At 40.1% G+C, this 19,716-nt stretch overlaps 3 protein-coding genes across 3 annotated transcripts; 1 reads left to right on the forward strand and 2 right to left on the reverse strand.

Moving 5' to 3' along the window:
- The first annotated feature begins 1,293 nt into the window (after positions 1–1,293).
- Positions 1,294–4,525, forward strand: LOC116200812 (mitochondrial dicarboxylate/tricarboxylate transporter DTC). Its single transcript, XM_031531729.1, has 6 exons — positions 1,294–1,538; positions 1,959–2,042; positions 2,351–2,412; positions 2,606–2,967; positions 3,748–3,962; positions 4,078–4,525. The coding sequence occupies exons 1-6, from the start codon at positions 1,425–1,427 to the stop codon at positions 4,132–4,134; spliced, it is 894 nt and encodes a 297-aa protein (XP_031387589.1). The 5' UTR covers positions 1,294–1,424; the 3' UTR covers positions 4,135–4,525.
- Positions 4,526–8,038: 3,513 nt separating this feature from the next.
- LOC116199034 (arabinogalactan protein 13-like) lies at positions 8,039–8,595 on the reverse strand. The gene has a single exon (XM_031529321.1). The coding sequence runs from the start codon at positions 8,462–8,464 to the stop codon at positions 8,282–8,284; it is 183 nt and encodes a 60-aa protein (XP_031385181.1). The 5' UTR covers positions 8,465–8,595; the 3' UTR covers positions 8,039–8,281.
- Positions 8,596–12,679: 4,084 nt separating this feature from the next.
- On the reverse strand, positions 12,680–15,748 carry LOC116201539. The gene is made up of 7 exons (XM_031532801.1): positions 15,306–15,748; positions 14,883–14,969; positions 14,539–14,799; positions 14,197–14,361; positions 14,056–14,109; positions 13,795–13,941; positions 12,680–13,362 (listed from the first exon to the last, which is right to left on the reverse strand). Exons 1-7 carry the CDS (start codon positions 15,468–15,470, stop codon positions 12,985–12,987), a joined length of 1,257 nt encoding a protein of 418 aa, XP_031388661.1. The 5' UTR covers positions 15,471–15,748; the 3' UTR covers positions 12,680–12,984.
- Between the last annotated feature and the right edge of the window lie 3,968 nt (positions 15,749–19,716).

Raw genomic sequence — 19,716 nt, forward strand, 5'->3', positions numbered from 1 at the left:
CGATTTCTCACTACTCATAAAGCCTTAATGGTCGAAAAATGATAAAAACTTATAGGTTTCAAATTGACGTAAAGTTTCATGATATAAAGAATGTAAAGCATGATAAAAGTAAAGATCTTGCCCAATTAAATGTCACGTGTGTGAGGTGGAAATATTGAAAGTTTGGTGAATGTGAAGTTGGACTTGGAAATAGTTCACATGCAAGTCCAAGTTGGTGGGAGTACTTCTTCCTCCACTCCCCACTTTTGGAGCAATAAGAATAGATTTCTTATAACTTTTATTGTCCTCGTTCAATAATATTTTTCAATTTCTGCAGAAGTATTGTTATCATGGAAATGTCTTAACGTTTACGAGAAGAATATATACATTATTAAGACATGATAACTATCTGATTTTTTTTGTTATTTATATTCTCTAGTATTCAAAAATCTATATGCCTTCAATTAATCAATTTCGAGTCAGGCCAATTTATTAAGGAATAAAACTCTTTCAATGTGGATTTTCTCTATTCATAAGACTCAAACTTGAGATATTATTTAAGGAAAATAAGTGTTGAACCACTTCAACAAACACACGTTACTAATGTTTGAATTTTTTAGATTGAAATGACTAAACAATATGCGATCATATACTCTTTATGTACTATAATTGAATCTGATTCCTCGATTTTCAACAAACCATTTTCAACATGTCTCTTAAGTCTTAAGGCCTGATATTTAACTAGGGGACTGCTAGCCAGTTCCCTATTGACTTGAAAAGCCCTTAATTCAATTTCCATTACTGTCCCTGATCACTCCTCTAGTCCTGCTTGTCCGGTCATCCGATCGCCGAGCCATCCATGTTTAGCGTTGCCCACCCATAAGGTGGTGGACTCCAAAGAACATGGACGCTAGTTTTCAGCCGCGGCCGATATTGAATTTGTAACTTTCCGAATCATCATAATGTTGCCATTCTCCCTTTATTGAATTTTGCAGGGGCAAGAAGGGCAACGCAATAGACTCCAACGAGAGATTCCATACAGCAGAATTTGCTTTTCAAATAATATTAGAAAAGATAATGGCAAATACGTGATTTAGTCGAAATCGGAGGTCAAAGAGCTCGCCGGAGAGCAGCCACTGCCCGCAAGTGCCGATCGGCCCCCGAGTTGTACCCTCTACGGTCCAGATCGGGCGATGACTTCGATCCGACGGTCTAGAATACATTAAACGGGAGCGAAGCAGCCTTCCGTTGAAGACAACGTTTCTCACTCGCAGTCGTCGACAAAACCCGCCCCTCACCGCTACCTTTCCTTCGTATATTTAATAAGCGCGCCGCTCCTTCTTCCCCCCACCTTCCTCCTCTCCGCTTCCACCGTACGCATCTCTCCCTCTCCCTCTCCCTCTCTCTCTGGGACCTCGGGGGCGTCAATCCAGATCAAGATTGAGATGGGAGAGGAGAAGAAGGCCGGCGGCGTGTGGCCTACCGTCAAGCCCTTCGTCAACGGAGGTGCTTCCGGCATGCTCGCCACCTGCGTCATCCAGCCCATCGATATGGTCAAGGTACGATCAGCGAGCTCGGTCATTGTGGAGATCGTGTTTCTCATTGCTGTACTTCGTGATCCGTTTGTTCTTCCCGATCTGATTCTGCTGCTCTGATCAGCTCATTTGCTAGCTCAGATTTAGGTTTCCATTTCGTTGTAGTTGTTAGTTTTTTTTATTATTATTTCGGAAGCATCAGATCTGCAACTCTGTCTTATGTGAGGACCGTTGATAGACCGGAAGCTGTAGCCAAACCTACATCTCCCGCGATCCAACAGTATGAAAAATGAGAGTAAATGGGGTGCCAGTGCAAACTCAGTCGTTATCTTACAGTGTCTAGTGTATCCCAAAAAAGAAAAAATGCAGGATTTCAATTTGAGCTTTTATCGTTTTTCCCCATTTTTTTGGTTTGATTTCTTAATTTTGGTACCATTGCTATAGGTGAGGATTCAATTGGGTCAAGGATCCGCAGGTCAGGTGACAAAGACCATGCTTAAGGAGGAGGGTGTCGGAGCCTTCTACAAGGTTTGGTTCTTATCACTTTTCGCCAGCATGTATCTCCATTTCAATTACCATAACAGCTTGATCTAGTAGGCGGAGAATACGTAAGTGTGCTTGTGTGTGTTTGTGTGAAAAAATTGGATTCGGTCTCAGAACCTCTGCGATTAGTCTATCTTTGTAGTTTGGCATCTGTTTCATCTGCAAGTTTTTTCTTGTTCAACATGATGGTTTTTTTTTGGGCCTGAGAGTTCCATAAGTTCTTACTGGCTTTGCTATAATGACCTTTAACTTATCTAATAAATTTTAACTGAAATTCTCACATACCTGAACAGGGGCTTTCTGCAGGGCTGCTTAGGCAAGCTACGTATACAACTGCCCGTCTTGGATCGTTCAGGTGAGTATATTCAATTTGTGACTGGCCGAATTGGTTGATCTGCCTTTGCAGCTGTGTTTATTAGTTTCATGCTATGCACTTTGCAATTTATTGAGATACTGGTTTTCATGCCATAAAATGTGTTCAAGTGGTCTTGCTAATTATGTTCAAGTTATGTTTTCATCTTTATATGACTGCGGATCCATTTTGCTAGAATGTTGACGGCCAAAGCAATTGAAGCCAATGATGGGAAGCCTCTACCCCTATATCAGAAGGCTTTATGTGGTTTAACTGCTGGTGCTATTGGGGCTTCTGTTGGTAGTCCAGCAGATTTAGCACTTATTCGGATGCAAGCTGATGCTACTTTGCCTGCTGCCCAGCGCCGAAACTATACCAATGCTTTCCATGCCCTTTACCGTATTGTTGCGGATGAAGGGGTTCTGGCACTATGGAAAGGAGCTGGTCCTACTGTGGTGAGAGCAATGGCATTGAACATGGGAATGCTTGCCTCGTATGACCAAAGTGTTGAATTCTGCAAGGACTCACTTGGTTTTGGTGAAGCTGCTACAGTTATTGGTAATGTTTTCATGAACTATGGATGTGAAAGTTTATTGGATATGTCTGCATCTATTTCTTTTGTTTGATATCCATTCTACTGTATATGTGTTTATTTATGCGGAATATTGGTTTATTTTTATATTTGTTATCATAGAAGCATTTGTTTTCGGTTGAGGAGCCTTGCACTGACAGCTACTATGCTCTATAAAATATGACATCCCTACTATATGTAGAATTTCTAGCTGCTATGAAAATTTTGTATGTGCTGGTGTATCCTTTTGCAAGAGAAACTTATAATTTATCTATTAATATGGGCTAATACCTTCTGTACAGTCATCTAAAGTTCATGAATCTGACAGACACCTTTTTCACACTATTTTGAGGGCATCTATATGATCCTTAGAGGGATTGATGGCCATTACTTTTTGCCCTTCTAACAGAACTGAGTTTTACGTCATAGGCTCTTGAAGGTGTATCGATTAATTTCATTTCAACCAGGAAACTTTTTCACTGCATCTTTTGTAGTTGAAGGTTCTTCCCTCCTACTCATATTGGTTAGGAAAGAAAAGGAGTATTTCAAGAATGAACAACTAAAGTGAGCAGATGAAGTGCACGAATTACATTTCTTGCACCCGTGTAATTTTATTTTGTTGATTGTTTGCCTGGTAATGATACTGATTGAAGTGACGTTGGGGATTCTGCACTTTTGAGTCATTATAATTGCCCCTTTAGCTGGTATGTACAGAGATCTGGTTCTGTTTCTTTGCTGATGTTTCATTTCTGCCCGCCTTCTTCCAGGGGCTAGTACTGTTTCTGGGTTCTTTGCCGCTGCTTGTAGTTTGCCCTTCGATTATGTCAAGACCCAAATCCAGAAGATGCAGCCTGATGCTCAGGGAAAGTATCCATATACTGGCTCCTTCGACTGTGCAATGAAGACCCTCAAAGCTGGAGGACCATTCAAATTCTACACGGGCTTTCCAGTATATTGTGTCAGAATTGCCCCTCACGTGATGGTAACACTCCTCTCTGCTCCTTTCCCTATGTCAAAAATTTGCTTACGCTTTATTGGATGTGTAAAAGGCCTCACCCATTACTTAAAAAATGATTCTTGTATCTTTGATTTTGCAGATGACCTGGATATTCCTGAACCAGATCCAAAAGGTAGAGAAATCCATCGGATTGTAGTTTGTTTGGCGGATATCCGGATTCTCTCTGGAGTGCAAGCATTAATAAAGAATACTACTATTGCTGTCTTGTAGTCCTCAAGGGGACACATTCTTTTGGTGATTTCACCCACCCTCTGATGCAAACCTCAATTGTTCATTAGGAATTTTTGCAGATGTGATCACAGCTGAAGTGCTAGGTCTGCTTGATTCATCTTTAAATTGTTGTAGCGGCTTTGATAGGGTGAGGGTATTACTATATACTAGGACGGCATGATTTCTCGATTTTCCGGAGTAATTTAAGGGGTTTTCTCAATTTGGAAGACTGAGGAGAATATGTTTCGGGGCGAATAATTTTTTTTTTCTCTCTGAAGGGGTTTTAAGATTTGGCATGAGAGTATTGGTTTCTTTTTTGTTGTTGATTGCTATAATGTTGCAGTCGGGCTTATAGTCTGCATTTTGCCCATTTTGATATTCAGGAGATCAGCGTTAATATGTCTCCGTTCCTTGGATTAAATTCACAAATGGTGGGTAGGTACAAGGTAAGATTGTTGGAGAAAATAAAAATGAAATTTGAATGATTTCATTGATCGGTACAAGGTAGATTGATGATGGGGCTGTATGATGCCGAAGGCATGACAAGATTTTCTGGCATGTGGTATCTTGACGTGTACTTGGTCACATCGGCTTATCAAGGTTTGCTGCATCTCGGGTCATGTCGGTTATCCACGTGCTAAGGCCGTATTAAGAACTGCGGCCATTCTTGACCCAGTAAGAAGAGTGACCATTGATGCTTTGGACCGGTAGAAGCTCCCGTCCACTTAATCAGGCCGAATACCGAATCTTCATAATATTGTCATAATTTTCCATATTGAGCATCACGATGAGAACATACAGCTCTAAGTCCTAACTTTCTGTAGGTAGTTGTCAATTATGGGTTCTCATCTATCTACTGTATCGATTCTCAAACGAGGACGCTGCCTGCCAATTCGTGAAAGTTCAGTGGGTGAAAGTAATAATAGAAAAGAAAGCTGCATGGGGTGACATGACAATTTTGTCGAAATTCCTTCTTGAAAAACAGCGATTGGACCCGAAGTCGATGTTCCGTTTGGTTTTGTAGTTAAAATCACAAAAAAATTAATTTTAACGTTAACTCAACATACTACACAATAAAAATATACATTTTTCAAGTAAAAAATTTTAATTTTAACTTTAACTCAACACACTACATAATTATTTATCATTTTAATTATTTATCATTTTTCACAATCAAAATCAAAGTTATTTAACTTTGAAATCAAATGGACTATAGATCTTATAACTTGGATTTTTGCTAATCGGCCAGTTCCTCAGCCGCAAGAGAAAACAGGTCAATTCAACACCATCATCTCTTGGTTCTCTTTCGTGATACACTTTGCCTTGTCTTCGTACTGGTTAGTTTAATTAATCGTATTTAGGGTTCGGCCCGTAGTTTACCAAAAAAAAAAAAAACTGTGGTTGACATCTAGTTGTTTTTACGTGCAAAATTATCTTGTTCTCGACGAGATCAGACCATGCACACTTATCTTCGAAACAACGTTTTATTTTTGTTTCTGTTAAACGACATGAGTTCAATCACATATCTATAAAGCTAGGATGAGGACTTCCTGACTACAACTTGAACACCATCACATGCAAAATGATAATAAAACTTTGGACAACAATCAACTCTTGTACGTAGCACTATAAGCTATTCGTAATCCAATTTAATAACATTTTAAATTCACCATAAAGTATTTTTATCGAGTTTCGAATCTCTAAACTATGAGTAAAATCTGCCAAACTGTATTACATTTCGTGGCAATGCAAGAGATTAACCTTTTTCCATATTCCGATTGTGCCATAAGGCGAAGAGGGTCTTCTTCCTCTAGATGAAGAAAGAGGAACGTGGGTGGCACTTGGGCTGTTGGGGTTTGTGGCGGTCCACCCAATTTCGGTTCTTATAATAGACAGGCAAAAATTTAAAAATAATAATAAATATATATATATATATATATTAATTAAGATGAGTTGGTTTATACAGTTCGACTTTTATTTCTCTTAAACAACATCTAAAATTCAAGTTTTTTTTAAGTGAAAAAATTTATGCTGAGAGAGTTTTAGGGTGTGTTTGTTTTTTAAAAATTTTTTAATTCAACTCAATTCAACTCCACTTATCTTCAATTCAACATCACAATCATTACTTTTTTTCATTTTTAAATTTTTTTAACCATTCAATTCAATTTTTAATATTAAATTCTCTCAACTATTCATTACTTTTTCATAATTCAATAACACAATCATTACTTAATCATTACTTTCTCTCAATTATTTATTATTTTTCACACTTTTTCTCATAATTCAATAATACAATCATTACAAATCAATTAAAATCAAAACTCAACTCAACTCAACTTTAAATCCAAACACACTCTTACTTTTTTAGTGGGCTGACTTTGCTCAAATTGGATTAGTCGGGCCATGTTAGGTTTTTGAATATTAGAGTATACACTTTGGAAAACATATATTTCATTATAATTCAGCAATATATATATATATATATATATATTATGGTGATGAATGAATTGATGGAGGTTCATGTGGGCGGCCATTAAGATTGAACAAATCCTTCACCCACCCCACCCCCTCCATGTGCCAAAGATATATAGCCTCACAATATGATTTGGGGGTAGATACACTGATAATGCTTTCGAATGAAGAGAGTAAACATAGTGAATTTTTATCAAAAATTAAATCATAATAACAAACTTTTCTTATAATTTCAAAAGTTTAAAAGGGCGATTGTCTCCTTGGCTCCCTTCGATCCATTCCCAGTTGTATGTATCCACTTACTTCATTGCACCAAAAGCTAAACATGTTCATCCACATATAGTCGATACTTCATCATCCCAAACTACATCTTCAATTCATAATTGTTGTTAGTGGAACAAGATGATGAAGAATTCAAATACAACGTTCCCACAACGATGCGCGGTTGTACCATGGTCACGTAAGATGAAGTTATGACGAGTCTATTCACTGGGGTTCATATGGGGAGAGTTGGTGGTATCGTTTTTCCGTGAGTGAACCAAGAAGCTTAAGTAGGATACATATTACCATACAAATTGGCCTTCATAATTTTTTTTTCCCTTCTTTTTTGCAGCATCGTAGGAAAAGGTAAAGGAATATTAAGTTTTATTAGATGAAAGTTCACCATTAAAGTAACTTATTTTTTGCACATAATATCGGCTTTGCTAGTGCGGTTTGTAGCGGAGCGGTGGGCAGTCAAGACAGGACTCCAAATGGCATGGGACTCAGGAGTCACGAGGCTAATCTTGGAAGTAGACTCAAAGGTAATATCAAATATGCTTCGACTAACCGTGATCATGTGGGCTGGAATGGGGCCATTATAAAGGATATTCGGTGCTTGATTCAATGGGATTGGATGGTGGTGGTGGAGCACGTCTACCGAGAGGCGAATAGATGTGCTGATTGGCTAGCGCATTATACGTCATGGCTTCCTATTGGTGCACGCAAGTTGAATAACTGTCCGTCTGGTTCGATTTCCTTTTATTTGGTGATATTATTGGGGCCACCATGTTTCTATATTGTATTGCTTAATCATCATTTTACTTAATGCAATGGGGCCTCGACCCTAATTCACCCCTTTTGCCCCCCTTGAGTAACCATTAAAGTGACTTCAGAATAATTATAATCAAGCCTAAGCTCAAGAGGAAGTGTCTCACAATTTTGTCATACCGTGATATATCGTTACGTATATTTCATGAACCTAAGCTAGTGATTATGTCCTAGCGAGAGTTTCTAGTTCTCGGGATTAAACCGAAAATCTCCTGAACCGAATTTGCGGATTGCAACTACAGAGGCCGAAACACCCGAAACGCGAACAATAACACCCAAGAAAGAAAGGAATTTCATTTATTATGACAGCAAATGAATCACAAGTACACAAGTACAATATAAAAAAGAAAAAAGAAATGTTAAGCTATGATACAAAATCCTCCCACACAACCATACAGAATCACTTCACAATTCATACCCAATAATCTTTGTGTAAGAATGAAAAAGATGAATAGAGGAAACCCGTTGGCATGTTAATTCAAGGAGATATGGTAATTAAATTAATAGGAAACTTAGAACATCAACCCGAACGCAATGGCGGCGAGGGATGCGAAGAAGGTCGGGATGAATGCAGAGGCATCCGAGGTTGGGCTTGGGGCGGGGGCGGCGCCCTCGGCAGCGGCCTCCTGGATGGCTGCGAATGCCGTGAGAGCCACCATCAATGCAACAAAGAGGTTCACCTTCACCGCCTCCATTGTTTTGAAAGTAAGAATTGTTTGGTTATGACACGAACACACGAATTCTCTTTCCTCTGTTCAAAGACAAAGTGGCCCTGAAAGAGAGGAGGTTGTGAGGTGAAAGAGGCAGGGTGTGAGTGATAATCTGTTGTGGATGAAGGCTATTTATACATAAACTGAGCAGAGAGAGGAGGGAAAAAAAAATCTTTTTATTTTTCCCAAAAACAACATGTATTCTTTGTCGCTGAGATCGCGTGGTCTGACTGAAATTAATCCTTTCATAGGTGTTATTTCAATCCTATCAATAAAGTGATTTTAGTAAGTTTCGAACTATTATATTGCAAGTAAATTCTGTTCATTTACGGCAAGATTTAGCAATTGTATTACAACATTTGGTTGCGGGTACTTATATAATTATTTTGATTGAAAGTTTAGGGGCTTTGACAGGGGAGATGTTGGAATTTTCTGCCATACAGCTGTGGCTCAAATGATATGTGGGCACCCATGTTTTGCTGTCCTGTTTGTAACTGTCATTTTGATATTCTTTTTTCAAAGGTATATGTTTCTGCGTCTATCTTCCTTTTTTTTTTTCTAAAAAATAAAAATAAAATTAAGGATCTTCCGGACGTTGCTACGCAATGACTGGACTTTTGTGGTTGACAACAAACATACTAGAGTAATTGAACAATCGGTGCCAATACTAATCTCATCAACGCAGCTGCATGGATGGCTAAGTACAATTTATAGAAGTCACAAAAGGCCTAGGTCCAAAGGGTGCATTGTTTCAAGTTGTTAGGAGAGATTTAAAATTCGAGACTGAGATTACCAAATCACATGAATGGTGAGACTAAAACCACTAAACCACCACCTCATCCGCTCTATTTTCTTCGATGTCTTCCGAATATATGACTTAATTGGATATATGCATCCTGTTAACGTGCTCAGGCTATGGATTTCATGACTTAATTAAGTAATGGAATCAAAGAGTTTCACTCCATTGAATTATATTCTTAGGATTTAGAGGAGCAAGGAGTTGGCAGTGGGACCCGTCCAAGAGAGAAACCATGTGAGCCACCAAGAACTCCAAAATAATTGCTTGCAGGCACCACCTCATGGCCATACAAATCCTGGAAATGAGCTCAATATCATCGAAATCCAACTCGGATCAATAGTGTATTATTGCTTTGTGTAGAGAAAATTATTAGTATAGCTCAATAACACAACTATCTATCTCCATAGAATACATGAAAGATAACTCATTTCACATATTTTGTGCTATATGATTGGTTTAATCTTATTGAATTATTAATAATATTTTAGTCTCCACTTGATTGGCTAGTGTGGTGTTTTGACTCCGATGTCCCACTAGGAAAGCCTCGCTAGGATCCTTCATCGATATCTAAATGGATATCGCGGTCTGCTGCAAAAGTGGATATAGAGGAAAATACCCAAACACTACGCATGAATTACAAGAGCATGACACTTGGTTGGTCTGCCGGACAAATTACAAAAGAAAATAGACTAAAAAAGGCACGAGTAAAGGCATTACAATTGTAGTAAGCTATCCTGAAACTAAGAATCTCGAGCAACTACATTCCTGCAACAACTCAACCACATACCCTAGAAAAAACTGGGAAGGAGATCTTCAATCCAGTCCATTAATCCGTTGAGAATTTCAATCTTCATTGCAAGAGATAGAGCAAGAAGGATGCCTTGAATCAGTATTCGAGCGCAGGCTCCCACCACAGATTGCAATTCCTAGACAATCAAATCGAAGAAACTAGAGTTCTTACGATCGGTTCAAATCGGTGAATGTCAATCGATTTTAATCAACATAACCCTAATAGCCCAACCTCAGGACAATCAAATCGAAAGAGCTAGCAGCTGAGTGGCTAGAACTCCCTCGATTGGTCAAACCAGTTACCGTCAATAGGAGAGCCAACCTATTCATAATCAACAACAAAATGCAAGCCACAAAAAAAAATTGATTTGATCAGGCGAGAGGAAGATCAAACCAACTAGAATCGTGATCCTTGTCGTGGTAGGTGGGGATACTATTGCTCAAAGAAGTGGCAAGAAGACCGAAGACAAGAAACTACCATAGAAGAGGAGGAAATTGGATCGGTAAACTAGCTGGGAGGTGTAGATCATCCTAGCTCTGATTGACGGCCCAACATGTCAGTAATGGACTCAACTCGACCCGACCTAAGACCTACCCGACCCAGACGACAGCCAGTAGCAGCTTTGCTCCATCAAAAACCGGTTGGACTGCCAGAGAGGGGGAGCGACCTCCGACGGGAATGGGAGGTCGCCACCATCGGGGTACACCACGCCACCGAACGGAGAGGAGAAGGGGAGGGCTGCTGTCACAGCCAGAGAGCCCACTCCAGCTTCCCCACAAGTCTGAGCTGCCATCCGGAGGAGAGGAGGCCCAGTTGCATGGTGAGGAGACCATCAACATTAGGGGCCACCAGAACTAAGCCACCACGGTGAAGATGACCGCCGAACGGAGAAGGGGACGAGCTCTAGTCATCGAGAAGGGAACATTGACGTTCTCACCGCGACGGAGCCGGACGTAATCGAACCACCACACCACCATTACCCATCCGAAAAAAAAAAAAAAAAAGAGTGGAGGGAAGGAGCCATCAAGAAAAGTAAGACCACCGGAGGGTAGAGAGGCGGCTTCGTTTCCAGATGGCGGAAGAGTTGACGCCCGACGCGCCGGGCGGAGGCTGAAAACGAGGATTTGCTGGTTTTTGGAGAGTGGCTAGGGGGGAGGAGCGGAAAAAAAAAAAAAGAGAGATCCTTTTTCGGTATTAATTAAAGAATAATGGAGGAACAGTAAATTCTAACACACAATCCAAGAGAAGTATGCAAACAATCTTATGAACACAAAAGTATCCTTGAGTAAGTCTAATCAGAAAATGGGTGACCATAAGATGGGCCGGACCATGGGCCAGGCCCATATCCTTTTGCTCAGTTTTGAAAGCCCAATAAAATGACCACATCCCACATCAAACATTCACACTTATCGATCGGGGTTGAGGGTCAAAACCGAAGTCACTTCAAGCTTAAACTTGCTCCAACAGCTCGAAATGCATTTTTTCCAATGAAGAATCCCGTAAATGGGACGAATAGGAAAGCTCGGTTGTGGTCAAGTAAGAGCATTTGCACTTGGCAAAGGTAGAAAGATCGTTTACATGACCAGGTTAAGGCAACCACGGTTCGCAAGGTCAAGTCTTGCATAAGCCGTTAAGGTGAATGGAAAGAGAGAAGGGAGGCGAGCAAACCCCTTTGGACGCGTCAGATACAATGAGGGCCTCGCTTCTCCTAATAATGTCCAACTTGAACTGCGATGAACTGCTTGTCTACCGAATCAGGCTCGAGTTGTCGGTTCAACAGATATAGTTACTGGCATAATTTAAGACATGGAGAACTGGGAAACAACTGTCAATCATTTTCTTCCCACTATGTCCTCAGACAACACATCCTAGGTGGGTGGTTTGAAAGTGACTGCAACAAAAACATCATATAGATTCGACTTAGTCATCCCAGAAATGAGGACTTTATGACCCTTTCAATCCAAGGGACCAACCCTACAGGGCAAAAAAGCCTTCATCTGTTAACAAACAGCAGCAAATAAACAAAAAAAAAAACAGCAAATAAACAAACAATTCATTGATTGAATTCATTGATTAAATTCAAAAGGGTCATGAGCACAGGGAAAAAAAGAAACCAGAAATAGCCAAAGTTCATGAAGAAATGGAGAAGAAACTGACAAATGGTGCTGATATGTAGTTTTCATTGGTAGTGGGGAATGGTGGAAGTGGAAGAAGTTGAGGTGGGCCTTTCTGCTCAATCACCTTCCTTCTCGAAATGATTCTGCAGAAATTCATCCCCCGAACTTCGACCCGATTGTGAAACATACTGGATAGTTCGATACCCGTAATCCGAATGATCGGGGTAAGCATGGGGTTTGGCTCCGGATGATGGGTTTGAAGTGGTGGAAGTCGAAATAGCTTGATCTTGGTGACCTTTAGAGCCCCTACATGTCGAGAGAATCTAATCCAGGCAGACATTTTTTGATCCCAAGTCCTCACGAATGAAAGGATATAGTAAGCCGATGCTCGAGCAGTAATTTATTTCAGCCAACAAACTGAAGGCATATCGTAATTTTACGTTAGAAAGCAAAAAAGAGAGATTGTAAGCAAAGAGGAAAGTACTGATATTAGATGAGATTGTGAAGATAAGGGATTAGATTACTTCATTCATTAACAAAGCAGTCAACTCCCAAGTGAGGAGCCAACAAACAAATAGAATACAAAGAGAGAGATAGCAAGGGGACCATGACCCGTTTCTTTCAGACGTAAGTGGAGAAACTTTGGTCATCCCTCCTAAGTCACAACCCCTCTTAACATGGACCGACGATATATTCTATGTGCAACACAAAAACTTCCAGCCGCTTACAGGACACCGTTTGACTACCCGGACCTCCTATAACCGAAAACAGTGAGTATATAGAGGGCTGTCGTAATTGTTCAAGGGCAGTTCGGATTTCTGCCCGGGCCTCCATAGTAGAAGTAATGGCCCCAGTCCCCGTTACTCCCTGTCTGAACGTCGTAGCAGCTGGACTTATCGGTGAAGGTCCCTAACCCTTTGGGTGCCTTGAGGTTGTTTGACCCATCAACGACCTGAATGTTCCTGAAGTAGCTGGCCTTTCCAAATCCTTCCTCCGGGAAGTGTCCGCTGCCCATCTGGGTTGAGGTGTGCTGCCCGTTGGGCTCCGAGTTCACAACTTCCCCTCCCCACTCGATCATCGAGGCACTGTCCCCTAGGTATGAGAACAGGAAGGAAGGCCAGTAGCCCAGGACGTAGTCGTTCCCGAACTGCATCCACCAGTGCCCTTCATTCGGGTCCTGCAAAAAGGTTTCAAAGTTAAAAATTTTAAGAATACAATACAATACAACGGAAAAAGACAAACCTAAAAGGTTCTACAACTCCATATTCTGTCCTGTTTAGGAGCCAGAACACTGACTTAAATATCAAGATTACTACTAGAAGGCGCTGATTAAGAACATGACAAAGATTAGCAACATCTAAACAAAAAATTGATGCTTCTAAGAATCCTCTCTGAGAGTTGCACATAGGTCCTGTTCTGGCTTCTAGTGTTGACAAGGGGCACCATTTTTCAATTATTTATGCATTCTACAGAAAAGGACAATCTCAATTCGTGTCCCAAAGTATTCTTGGCAACATGACCTACACTCTCCTCTGTCTCCTTTTCAATATCTAGACTTAAAATAAAAATGTTGCTGGCCCTGCACATTTTAATGGCCTTGGGAGTTTACCTTCCAGACAAGTATACCGATATCATATTGCGAGTTTCGATAAGCAGAGACAGGGGAGATGCTTGCTCCCATTGCTATCTCACTGTTGATCTGAATGAAGCCCGAGCAGAGGAGGTTGTAGCAACCTGTCGCTTGATATGCATCGCTCTGCAGGAAAAAGAGTTTCAAAAACCAGACATTTATCAAATACACCGAACAAGAACAACTCATTCGTAAAATTTGGACATTTGCCCGGTAAAAAGTGCTATGGAAGCTACTTACAGTCCAGTAAGTGAAGAGCCTTGTGTTGTTATCACCGTATAGATCAGGACTGACCTGCAAGTAGGAATCACAGCACCATTATATAAGAAAACCAAGTGGGAATCGTAGCGATTCCGGTAAGATAGTATTTAAAGATTTTACCTGCCAACCCGCTTCGATACTGTTGAGATCTTCACCGAAGGAACCTCCCAAGATCCAGAGCTGAGACAAGCTGAACTCATTGGGTTGCTGTATCTTTGGCTCCCATACATTGATGGTGGCTTTTGCTCCATAAAACTTGTCTCCTTGAACATAAGCTATGGCATGCTGCTCACAGATAATAAAGCCGAACAAAGTTTAAGGAACATCCCAATATCTTAACAAAAGCAAGAAAAGAAGAAAGAAAGGACTAGAAAAGAAAAAAAATTCAGGGAACAGAAAAATAATAGTAAGAAAAAGTTCAACGTGGCTGCAAGCCTCAGAAAGAATCTAATGCACATGTACCTGATGGCCACTCTCGTTGATGAGATCAGGGTCAGCAGACTTTGGGACAGGGACGGTCCTGTGCTTTTTCCGCCCGTATCTCTTCATGGAGCTTGCCCTCAAGATATCATCTTTCTTTGTCCTCCTAATGGGAACTGTGTCCTCGGGGCATTTCCCGTTCATGTGCCACAGTTGCTTGATCGGATTCTCCCTCTCTCTGGCCTCTGCAGCCACCTCCTTCTTCTCATCAAACAGCCCTTCCGGGTGATAGTTAGGCCTCATCTGAATGTCATAGGAACAAACCCCAAGTGTCACACATCAGAAACTTGAGATCATGAAAAAGACGGAAATGGAAAGATGGGTACCTGAATTTTGTGGTCTTTCAGGAAAGGGTGATCGAATGCAGGCTGCTTAGAGATGTGGACACAATCTATTATGTCCCCATCGGGACTCTGCGAGACCAAACCACAAGATTATAAGACCAACGTTCTCAGATTCTCCCAACCCATCAGACAGAAGGATGATTAACCCATCAATCCTTCACATAATCTGCATACTAAGATGGAAAATACAAATCTTGGAGAAGCCCAGAAAAAGAACAAACACTACTGAATAAAAAGTAATCATTTTTTTTTCTTTTCTGAGGAGAGAAAGAATGCAATCATGCCATCCAGTGACTAAGGTCAGCTGTAGTTGGGACTTCCTCACTCATTCATTCAAAGGGAAAGCAAGCAGAGTTAGAGACAACTGCAAGAATCAGGAGGAAGGGGAAAACGAAAAGGGACAACCTTAATGGTTTTCACAGGGGCCTTGTTCAGGCGCCTCAAGTGCTTCTCCACCTCCAGCTTCTGCCTCGAACCGCCATCGACCCTCCCGGCGCAGGCCAGCGACACCAGACCCAGCAAGCACACAACCGCCGCGGCTGCAGCTCTGAGCTGCCGATCCCTCCTCATTCTTGAATCTTCCTCCCAAAACCCAGAAAGAAAAAGCAGAGCAAAATCCCTCAAAGAGCACAGCAGATGGAACTGCAAAGCTCAGACCACAAGCTCTCACACCCTTATTAGAGAAATGTGGGAAGAAGAAAGGCAAAATCTCAGACAGCCCTCTGCCCACAAGGAACCCACAGCCAGTTCGAGCTCCCCCCCCTCACTAGCTCGGTCACTCTCTTGCGCCGGTGAGTAGGGACACACTCAGAAGAGAGAGAGAGAGAGAGAGAGAGAGAGCTTTAATGGGGCGTTTTCCATTTGATTATTTATAGCAAATGTCCTTTGTGTTAATCTTTTTTGGGGTCCTTTGGGGGTAAGAATGGGAAAAGGAGGGATTTTAGGACCGATGGTGTCATCTGTTGCACGACAACGCAGCACGCGCACACAGTCGGACACAAGCACAGAGCAGAGAGCACAGCCCCCTCCTCCCATTTCGCGTAGGAAATCTTTTGTCCTTATGGCAGGGCCCCTCACTCGAACTTCCCGTTTTGCCCCTCACTTTCAAATATGGGAAATGACGACTCCATCGTCTTCACCCCGACAACTGCCATCGCTTCTTGCCCGTGTCTATGTCCACTCAAGCTCATCGATCTATGAATCACTCCTACAGAGAGGAAAAAAAGGGATCAATTTTCCATCTGTTCGAGGGGAAAAAAAAATGGTCCCTTCTTTCCAAGGAAAATGTATTTCCGGTATCGGAATTGGAGAATCTATTCGAAGTAGGCTATTTGAGTGTATACCAATTTCGTCCCAATTCCATTGCCGTTTCTATTTTCGAGATGGAAATGGTTCCATATGAGTGTGTTTGACTTCATCAAGTTTTGATTTTTATGATACAAAGGAACTCATGCATTCGATAATATTCACTTGCAGAGGGCCGTGGATCCGCGGCAACGACTCTCCTGGGGGCATAGTGCATGTGCATGTGCCGAAATGTTTCGGCATCTCATATAGTAGGGGACGGAAGTCGGGCATTATGGATTAACATCGAACGGGTGTAAATTATTTTTCATGCAAGGAAACTTGTATGGATCCCAACTTCACTTTCACCAAACAAATTCCTCGGACAGGAGGGGCAAAATTTGGTGTTAAAATTGGAAGGACGATTCATCATCGATTAGTTGATTTCATGCACGAAACAAAATAACATCTTTAATCCTCTCTCCGTTTTTCTTTTATTTCTTTTGCTATCTTATTGAACTTTTTTTTTTGGATAAATATTTTATTGAACTTTTGTATGATATATATACAATAATTATACGCTTTTCCATGATATGAAACTGAAAGGGAATCCAATGAAAGAAAAAAATTAAATTCTTTTCCATCTGCCATAAAGCCACTTTTATTGACGGAGTGGGCAGGCACGAGTCAGCGAATCGTTTTACACCGTGGCGTCCCCTCCACGACCTCATCTATTCACTCAATTATTTATTTATTTATTTATTTATGTGTACATTATTGCATCTCAGTATAATTATTCCAAGAAAGATATTTTTTTTAAAAATAATGATCACATTATACATATATTTGATAATTTTCGAAGGCTAAAATTACTGCTGAGCTTCTTGAGTTTTTCTTTTTCCCCCTCGATGTGCAGTACATCGTATTTGAGAATTCAACTAGGTGTCGATTATTTCAGATTTGAATCAGATTAGTTCGCTTAAAATAAAACTCTTTCAATCGTAAATTCTCTTTACTCGCAAGAGTCAAATCTAAAATCTTATTATGAAAAAGAGGCGTGAACTATTCTATTTTGATAGTACGATGCACATAATTAAAAAAAGTATTTAGACACCCAATTAAGAGAGTGGTCAAACACATCTTTTTTCTTTCTGGTAATGGTCAAGTACATATTTTATTCATCCCTTTACCGGCCAACACAAGTTACACAAGGAACGAAAGGTTCACTTTATATTCATTTGGAGAACATAAAAATTAAAAATATATAGAAAGAAAACTATATTTTGTAGATGATGACATATTTTAGCAATTTAATGGCTCATTTGGCACTTTTATGTATAGATCACCGGACATTGTCATAAGGCGAGCGACATTGTATCGATTTGTGAACTGTAAAGATTAAAAATGGGAATAGAAAATAAGATTAATGCGACATTACAATCGATCAAATCATGTAATTTCAGATAAACTGCATTACTATTGATTATTAGATTTTTCTTCAAGTATTTTCGGCTGATTGAAAAAACAAAAACTAATAAAAGGTTTTCATGTCATTTTGTTTGGTAGTTAGGAGAGAAGCCGATTATGCCAATCTTTTGGTCCTTTCCGAGATTGTAAGATTAAACAAAAGCAATTAAGAAACAATCTCGCATCACGTTTGGGTCAAGGATAAAAAAAGTTAACCAGTTCCTCCCTGTCCAATATTATCGGATGTGAGAATTTTGTAAGGTTTTTAGGCATATAATAATCACTTGTAATTAAAATGGTAACTTATTCCCCCTAAAAAATGCAATGACACGGAAGAGAAATTTGACCGAGAAGAAAATGATCCATCAGTAATAAGGGTTCTGAACAGTGTTATCAGAACCGGACCGGATGATGAACCGGAAGGGGTACGGGGTCATGGGTTTATGGGTCCAACCGGGGATTCGATGGGTCGGACCGCTCGTTTATTTAAAATAAAATAAATATTCATATTATTAAAAAAATTATGATAATTAAGATAAAAGTATGATGATTTTAAAGAAATATAACAATAGTATAAGAAAGTATCTATATTTAATATTTCTTACTTCAAAATAAATATTTTATTTTAATAAGTACTTAAAAGTAGAGTTAAAAGAACAAAAAAGTGGTGGTGGCTTGGTTGGTAGTATGTTAATATGAAAAGTAAGAGGTCATGAGTTCAAATCCTTATACAACCAACCAATTTTTACATTAAATAGGAAACCCATAAAAACCCATAGAACCGGCCGGTTTAATGAAATTTTGCTTAAAACCGACCGGTTCAATGGGTCCGGCGGTTCAAAACTGCCATTTCGGTTTTTAGGCGAACCGGACCGGACTTGGTGCCGGTTCCCGGTCCGACCGGTCGAACCGGCCGGTCCGGTCCGGTTCTGATAACAATGGTTCTGAATAATAATCAAACCAGATACAACTTATGCACTAGATTTCTATATACATCTTTAGGAAAATCTGAATCATAGCTAACACGAAGAGGAAAACTTTAAATCATCATTATTTGCAGTGGTATAGCAAGTAAGTAAGAATAAATTTGATTCAATTATCATCAAGGAGAGATAAGAAGATTAATAACTTGTTTGATTTTAAGGTTGATTTTTAAAATTTTAACTCTAACTTTAAATCTACTCACTGCACAACAAAAGTTAACAACACAATTATTACATTTTTTTCTTTAATTTTTTTAACCATTCAATTCAATTCAATTCAATTTTTAATACTAAATTTTTTCAACTATTAATTACTTTTTCACACTTTTTCTCATAATTCAATAACACAATCATTACGGCCAAATTAAAATCAAAACTCAACTCTACTTAACTCTAAAATCAAACGCACCGTAATACTCTTACTTTGGTCAAATCAAGTCGAAAATACAATGAAAAATCATAGGGGCAAATTTGAGTCATCATCCGTGTCTGTTTTTTTTTTTTTTTTTTGGGGACAGAGATTCCATTCAAAAACAGGTTTTAAAAAGTCGAGCATAGATTCTTTTCTATCTCTCTCTCTCTCTTCCCCCAACCATTGAATTGAATTGAAGAGCTCGTCAGCTCTTCCTCTCTCTCCTGGTTATTGCTGATGCCGAGGGAAGCTTTACGTTCTTGTGTAAACCCGGTGCACGGAGGCCCAACATAATCAGGTGGGCCCCGCGGTTTTCAAGCACCTTACAAAGTTCTGGGCCTTCGTACGCCCGGTGGTCATAATTGTTGCTATTGAAAAGGCGAAACTAGCCGTTGCGCACCACTGGACTTGACGCCGTTACTTAACTCACCCGCGGGTCACTGACGGGAGCTGCTCCTCTTCATCTGGGCCGAACACGTAGCTGTGTTCTTTTCTCCTTTCCCGGTTTCCCCTTTTCTTTCCCGTAAACTTTCTTTCTATCAGTAGATTAGATTAGATTAGATTGATTGGCATACGGTTTTCGGTCTGAACCGGGACCGTTTCTGATTTTTGGAATGAGAAATTTGCAAATCGTAATCGTAATCAAAATCGAATTACAGTAATAAAACCG

This window comes from Punica granatum, chromosome 3, assembly GCF_007655135.1.
Source record: "Punica granatum isolate Tunisia-2019 chromosome 3, ASM765513v2, whole genome shotgun sequence".
NCBI lineage: Eukaryota > Viridiplantae > Streptophyta > Magnoliopsida > Myrtales > Lythraceae > Punica > Punica granatum.

Coding starts and splice junctions, on each gene's coding strand:
- LOC116201539 (XM_031532801.1), bottom strand. CDS start 15,470: ATGAGGAGGGATCGGCAGCTCAGAGCTGCAGCCGCGGCGGTTGTGTGC. Junction 14,970..15,305: donor CCCCTGTGAAAACCATTAAG/GTTGTCCCTTTT, acceptor TTGGTCTCGCAG/AGTCCCGATGGGGACATAAT. Junction 14,110..14,196: donor GTATCGAAGCGGGTTGGCAG/GTAAAATCTTTA, acceptor TCCTACTTGCAG/GTCAGTCCTGATCTATACGG.
- LOC116199034 (XM_031529321.1), bottom strand. CDS start 8,464: ATGGAGGCGGTGAAGGTGAACCTCTTTGTTGCATTGATGGTGGCTCTC.
- LOC116200812 (XM_031531729.1), top strand. CDS start 1,425: ATGGGAGAGGAGAAGAAGGCCGGCGGCGTGTGGCCTACCGTCAAGCCC. Junction 2,043..2,350: donor GTGTCGGAGCCTTCTACAAG/GTTTGGTTCTTA, acceptor ATACCTGAACAG/GGGCTTTCTGCAGGGCTGCT. Junction 2,413..2,605: donor GCCCGTCTTGGATCGTTCAG/GTGAGTATATTC, acceptor CCATTTTGCTAG/AATGTTGACGGCCAAAGCAA.